The sequence below is a fragment of the Lobosporangium transversale genome (genome assembly GCF_002105155.1).
Source record: "Lobosporangium transversale strain NRRL 3116 chromosome Unknown BCR41scaffold_33, whole genome shotgun sequence".
Lineage (NCBI taxonomy): Eukaryota > Fungi > Mortierellomycota > Mortierellomycetes > Mortierellales > Mortierellaceae > Lobosporangium > Lobosporangium transversale.
Genome location: NW_019029011.1, coordinates 481,517 through 487,744, shown reverse-complemented (window position 1 = coordinate 487,744; position 6,228 = coordinate 481,517). Strand labels below are relative to the sequence as shown.

General features: G+C 41.3%; 2 protein-coding genes across 2 annotated transcripts; one reads left to right on the top strand and one right to left on the bottom strand.

Moving 5' to 3' along the window:
* Positions 1–78: 78 nt before the first annotated feature.
* On the bottom strand, positions 79–3,364 carry BCR41DRAFT_424118 (DNA polymerase alpha/epsilon subunit B-domain-containing protein). Its single transcript, XM_022030376.1, has 10 exons — positions 3,245–3,364; positions 2,788–3,112; positions 2,606–2,701; positions 2,316–2,503; positions 1,928–2,238; positions 1,605–1,796; positions 1,247–1,477; positions 941–1,107; positions 702–834; positions 79–561 (listed from the first exon to the last, which is right to left on the bottom strand). Exons 1-10 carry the CDS (start codon positions 3,327–3,329, stop codon positions 358–360), a joined length of 1,932 nt encoding a protein of 643 aa, XP_021879053.1. The 5' UTR covers positions 3,330–3,364; the 3' UTR covers positions 79–357.
* Positions 3,365–3,517: 153 nt separating this feature from the next.
* BCR41DRAFT_388286 (hypothetical protein) lies at positions 3,518–6,008 on the top strand. The gene is made up of 4 exons (XM_022027984.1): positions 3,518–3,913; positions 4,039–4,230; positions 4,377–4,530; positions 4,628–6,008. Exons 1-4 carry the CDS (start codon positions 3,566–3,568, stop codon positions 5,761–5,763), a joined length of 1,830 nt encoding a protein of 609 aa, XP_021879052.1. The 5' UTR covers positions 3,518–3,565; the 3' UTR covers positions 5,764–6,008.
* The last annotated feature ends 220 nt before the right edge of the window (positions 6,009–6,228 follow it).

Here is a 6,228-nt window from a genome sequence, read left to right as displayed (position 1 = left end):
CCCGGCTTTGTTGAAACTCCCAAGAAATAAATCAGGTCTCTACGCCTTTCTCTCTCTCACTCGCAATTTTTTTTTTCTCTTTTGCTTGAATACTTTGCCTGCAAGAAGCAGGAACCGAACCATTGTTATACATTGTGCAAGGCATCCCTTCTTCTCTTTTAGAATTGGCATGAGATGTGGGATCGGCTACTTTTAACAACTCATGATTTACTCTTCTCTTTTTTCTTTCCAAATTACATTAATAAAAAGACTTCATCAAAATCCAAAACAATAGACCAAATTTACATATTAGGCATATGAAGGCAAGAAAGAAAAAATATCCCTTTTTTTTTTTGCTAATTTTATTTTTACTTTCCTTCATATGCGGACAAGATCAACTCGACAGCGTTCATATACACGGTGATACGTGGACATAGTCTGCGGCTCATCCTCATCCATCAGCGTAAGCATATCATCTAGGAAAGCATTAGGAATTGGATGGATTGTAAGGCGTGCATATGTTCCTCCTGATTGGCCCTTACTAAGCTGGCTGGGATTCACAATGATAATATTATCAGTTATCTAGCATCGATTAGGGACAAAGGAAAAGTGAGTACATTGTATTTGTATTTAAGCTGAATGATTGAGAAGGTGGCTTGCGTAGGCGGCCCAACTGTAATAAATGATTTAACAGATATGGAAAGATAGGAAAGGCAGCTTACTTTTGCAAAGCTCTTGAGTTTACTAGGCAGGATCATGACATCTGGACAAACTCGTAAGTCCATGAGTTCATATTGGTTAAAGTCGACACCGCATTCGATATCTGAACCCAGTCCTGGATATACAGGGTGCATGCTACATCAACATAATGACCGGAAAGATAGTTAATGTTCTACACATGACTATTCTAAAGATGTTATCAAACCAGCTGGAAATGGAGAGAGGTCCATATATGACATACTTGCGTTGCTCGATAAGATACTTTGACAAACGGCACATTCGGTCTGTTTGTCCTATACTACGTGCAACTTCGTCGCCACTCAAATGCATCAAAATATCGGAGGTGTTAACAGCAAATACCATCTCATTGATCTTAAACTGGGCGGGGTTAGGAAGACAACGCGTTCCCTATGGAGAAGGATTTTATTTTATTTTTTTAAATAAAAAAAAAAAAAAAAAAAAAAAAAAAAAAAAAGTTAATACTTGAGCAGACTTATTTCAGCAATACTTTTGAATGGCAAGTGTATACATTGACATTATCGCTTACAGTTGGCAGGCTAAGTTGACGGGGGTGCTCAAAACTTGGCTGAGGTAAGACTACAGAATCATGAATGATATCCTGTAAGCTGGGCACAAGCAGAATTTGCATCTCCTTGGGATATCGCTCTTGGTATCGCGTTAGTTGTGTTGAGATATACTTTGTGAAGTATGCCTCTGGCATCATATCCACATTTCCGGATTGGATGACAGGATGCTGAGAAGAAATGAATGGACCCATCTATAATTAAGAACATCATCTAGGAAAGTGAGCAACTCGTGGCTTGACTATTCTCTGTGAACAATCATGGTTATAAAAAAAAAAATAAAAAATAAAAAATAAAAAAAAAAGATATAAACGACAGTACCAGTAAGAGCACATCTGGTCTTTCACTGTTAACGTGCTCCATCAAAGCAGAGAACGGCTCAAACAAGAGATTATCATTCAAAGTGTAGGGTCCTGCTGCAGCAATTATCTTGATGGGTTGTCCAGCCAACTTTCGATGATGCAACTCCATAAGTTCAAGCGGACTAGCGCTTGCCATCGGCATCGCTGGTAACTAATGAAAAATAAAGACGGAACAATGTCACTAAAAGACTTTCACCCTAGTTCCTACCAGTTTACATGTCCTCCACTCTATGTAATGTAAAAAGTATAAAAAATTAAAGTAAAAAAAGACAAAATATATACCTCATGCACACGGGTGACTGCAAAGACTGAACCATTGGCATTGATTCCACTTAATACTACGATTTGACCCAAGAAGAATCCGAAATCTGTGATTTCATTAACATCAAGCCTGACTCTTGAACCACCTCCGAGCGAGCGACTCGTCTCCAGGACCAGCGATCGCTCATTGGATTTGCCCTCATTGGCGTCGGAACAAATCCTCCCCACAACTGTGACAATGGCTTGACTTGGATATGCTGGGTTATGGAATTCAGTTTCAGGAAAAGAACTTTTATATATCTCTGCAATTGCTTCAATCCTGTCATCAAGAGCTGAACATGTGCGTTAATAGGATGTCTTTTTTCTATTTTTTGACAAAATAAAAAGAAGATTGAGGCCTTTTATTTACCTTCCGCTTTTTCAGCAATCTTCTCAAACATGTAACGATATGGTTTGACAGCAACCACCAAATCGACAGCGTTACGATAATCAGCACTCCTATTAGGTAGGTCCTGACGTAATTCCAAGTGACCATTTAAGGTTTCTTCTATCTCTGCTATGTTCTTTCGCAATGCAAACTTTGAAGAGGATAATGATCTTGAGAACGCATGCGGTAGAATATGAAGACCAATTAATTACTCTCGTCAACTATTGTTAAAAGCATAAAAAATAATATGAACAACGTTATCATATCCTTACATTAATGGCGAAGTAGTGACTGGTGCACTGTTGGTACCTCTGTTTCTGATAGGACTTGTTGGCATGGTAAAGGTGGCTTTGCTATCAAATGATCCACTGAAAGAAGATGTAAAACTCAGCTTCTTGACCTTATTTTGCGATATCAAGTCTATTGTAACAAAAAAAAATATGTGCTAACTCACATATTATCTGTGTGGCCATAGTCCATGCCATAGTTGGCCTTGGATGTGGATCCAGTATGGTATTTTGATCTAATCGTCGCCTTTTTGGGTACAGCAAATGAAGACAGCGCAGATGACTGTCCCTGGTTGATATGATAGTTTTGTTGTTGTTGAGATTGTTGCTCTAGTGTGCGTCGAAGACTAGTCTTAAAGCCCTCTAAGTGTGCATTGGTCATTGTGCCGTCGTCGTCCTCATCGCCTGCGCCAGTTTTGCTCATAATATAGGCTTCCCATTTTGAATGGAGCACTTGGGGCTCAATTCGATAAATCTGTAATAGGTTGAGGCCTATTCAAATGTACGGATATATTAATAGGAGGAGAACAATCATATTATTATACAAATGATGATATTATTAAATAATGACCCTGGACTATTCTAATTCAGTAGACTACAAGTGGCAGAAACTTGCGACCATACACTCTCTCAGCGCTGTTGGATTATTGGCAAGAGTTGGTCCAAATGCATTAATTAATGCATGCTCCCGTTGTTCCTGAGTCGACATGAGTGGGTCATGCACAATTTCCAATGTTGGTGACAGGAAAAAAAAAAAATAAAAGCACGCCAGCTTCTTTTAGACCCATAGAAAGATAGAGGACACCCAATAGATCTGTTCAGTGGCTTTGAAAACTTTTTTTTTTCTGTCATGCATGGTAAACACGAACAGGAAAAACGAACACTCACACCCTTGCTCCTACTGTTCATTCATTACAACCTACTAAGTCAGGACAAAAAAAAAGTATGGACGCCATGGACGCCATAGATAACAAGGAACAGGAAGTGAAAATGGTTGATGACTCCGAGTTTACTACTAGCGAGCATTCCGTGCCAACAGTTGGAGTAGAGACTGAGTCTGCCGCTCTGACTCCTTCGGAAAGTGTAGAAAGCAGTACGCCGACAGCCAGCCATGTTGTAGAAGGCGAAGACACCTCCCCTTCTACAACCCACCAAACAGATACTTCCTCACATCAGCAGCAGTACTTGATCCCACCTAAGTCCTTCACCCCGCAATCCGCTCCGCCAATGAAGAGGAGACCACGTAGAACTGGACAACCTCTTCATTTGTTGCTTCAGGACTGCAGTAAGCAGGCAAGTGGGACGATATGGCTTGTGTGCTTTATGATCTGGATAGGTCGATGGAGTCTTCTGCTTAGAGTGCATTCTAATTAGCAGTCTGGATCATCGCCTTTTTTTTTATTTGTTATTTTATACAGCACATCTTGGGATGCCTTTGTAAAAAGACATCCGAGGAGATCAAGGCGATTGTGAGCGATAAAAAGGCCCTTGCTACCGAACTTCGTAACTATTCAAATGAATTCGTGCTGACATCTGCTCGCGACCGTGTTATTGATGAAGTTGATGATGAAGGGAAGGAATTACTCAAAGACATCGACCCTGAAAAAGATGTAAGCTATTGGAAGATTAAAATGAAACTAAGTATACTTTGAGCAACTTCCACAAGCCTGAGTAGGAAAAAAAAAAAAAAAAAAAAAAAAAAAAAAAAACAAGAAAATAATTCCGAATATTTCGTGTGGTTTTTTTATTCCATTAGGTGATCAAACAACGTTTCGAGGACGAAACCTCTGTCTTTAAGAGCTATGACGATGCTGTTCATGATATCCGTGTAGACCTATATTTCGAAGGAATTAAGCCACGAAAACATGAATCTCAGGAGAGCGCCGTAGAGGCGTCTGCCAGGAATAAAGGTAATCGCGAGTTTTTGGGATTCATCTTGGAACGGCGATCGTCTTCATGTTACAGTGCTCAACTAACCCAATACTTTTTTATGAACATCCTTATTAGAACTTAACACTGTTATTGAAATATGGGATATTTACCATAAACGCATTGAGATAGAACCAAAAAGAAGTGGGAGGGCCACACAGAGCCCATATCCGGGTCGAGGTATAAGACCTTCAGGGCCACCTGGAACTCGACCTCACCCATACGCACCATATCGCTCCCCATCAGCAGGGCCGGGACCGGCACCACCCCATTATAATGCACCGCTGTATGCAGGGCCTCCTGCTATGAGCGGGCCAAATTTCAGGGAATCTAGGGGTCACCATCGCGGATATGACAGGCCGCCATATCGGGAAGATTATTATCCGGATAGGCGTGAGGATTATCGTAGACCTGATTATGATCGTCGCGACCCTCGGGATCATCATTTGGGGACGAGGCCACTTCCTCCAGGAACTGGACCTATGGGTCGTCCTGATCCAAGAGATATGCGTGACATGCGGGATCCTCGCGATTTTAGAGATAGACCTCCACCTCTAGCGGCTAGAAATGATGGATTTTTTGGACTTCCAGGAGGAAGTCGGTATGATGATAGGAGACGCGATCGTCTCGAAAATAGCCATGTCCCTCCGCTCCGTGGACACTCAGGTCCCAATGGGACTTCGCCTCTCAACCCACATCCCTCACTGCCCCCTAAACCTCATGGTACGAACTTTGACAGTATTCCTCCCCCACATGCACAGCAGCATCATGCTTCTGGTTCGATATATCCCCAATCTTACCCACCTACCCCACACCAACCTCCTCATATGGACCCTCAGGGCTATTATGCAGCCTATGGACAACCCATGGATTATTCTATGCCTGGACAGGCGGACTATACAGGATACGGCTACACGGATGCGCAAGGATATACATATCCTCCTGCCGCTACTGCTGGTAGTAATTGGGACATGAATGCGGGTTCTACTGGCGCTTCAACTACAGGACTTAATCTTGTGCCATTTAATTCTAGCCAACCTGGACGTCATAAAGCTGTGCCATTACCCACAGATTTTATGTCAGGACCCAGTGATGCACCCCGTCTCTCAATGCCAGAGCCACATGAGGTACTGGGCAGGATCAGTGGCGTCATTATTAGGGATGCTCAGGGCAACATTGGCCTTTGCCAGTATCAGTTTACTCAGTCAGCATGATTGCGTGATTTGCTATTTTCCACACACATTCATATGCATGGACATATACATCTATATACATATATATAAATACATCACACGCACCATATTCAATTCACACATTTATGACATACGCGTATGGATCATCCAGCTTGGTAAGGCATGGGAAGCCATCATACCATCATAGAGGACGCATAAAAAAGCATAAGGACGAGGATATAACACATAGGGACATATTACAAGAGGGAGGGAAAAAACAGGAACCGGGAATATTCTTTAAAAAAAAAAAAAAAAAAAAAAAAAAATGCATAGATTTTAATTTAGGTTTTTGTGTATTTTAAAAACAAATGTATCAAAATCACTTGAAGCTCTTTGTCATTGGGGTGTGAACTTCAAAAAGATGTTGAAAAACATGAGTCGACTAAAAAGTGACATCGCTACAATGGAATTTGGGCGAAGCGTTATTTCAGTTAGTGTAACAACAAA

What these genes read in the sequence shown, in the direction of transcription:
- BCR41DRAFT_388286 (XM_022027984.1), top strand. Translation starts at nt 3,566, where the DNA reads ATGGACGCCATGGACGCCATAGATAACAAGGAACAGGAAGTGAAAATG. An exon ending in TTCAGGACTGCAGTAAGCAG is followed by an intron (nt 3,914 to 4,038) that starts GCAAGTGGGACG and finishes TATTTTATACAG; the next exon opens with CACATCTTGGGATGCCTTTG. An exon ending in GGCGTCTGCCAGGAATAAAG is followed by an intron (nt 4,531 to 4,627) that starts GTAATCGCGAGT and finishes CATCCTTATTAG; the next exon opens with AACTTAACACTGTTATTGAA.
- BCR41DRAFT_424118 (XM_022030376.1), bottom strand. Translation starts at nt 3,329, where the DNA reads ATGTCGACTCAGGAACAACGGGAGCATGCATTAATTAATGCATTTGGA. An exon ending in TATCTTATCGAGCAACGCAA is followed by an intron (nt 835 to 940) that starts GTATGTCATATA and finishes ATGTTGATGTAG; the next exon opens with CATGCACCCTGTATATCCAG. An exon ending in AACTCAAGAGCTTTGCAAAA is followed by an intron (nt 562 to 701) that starts GTAAGCTGCCTT and finishes AATCGATGCTAG; the next exon opens with ATAACTGATAATATTATCAT.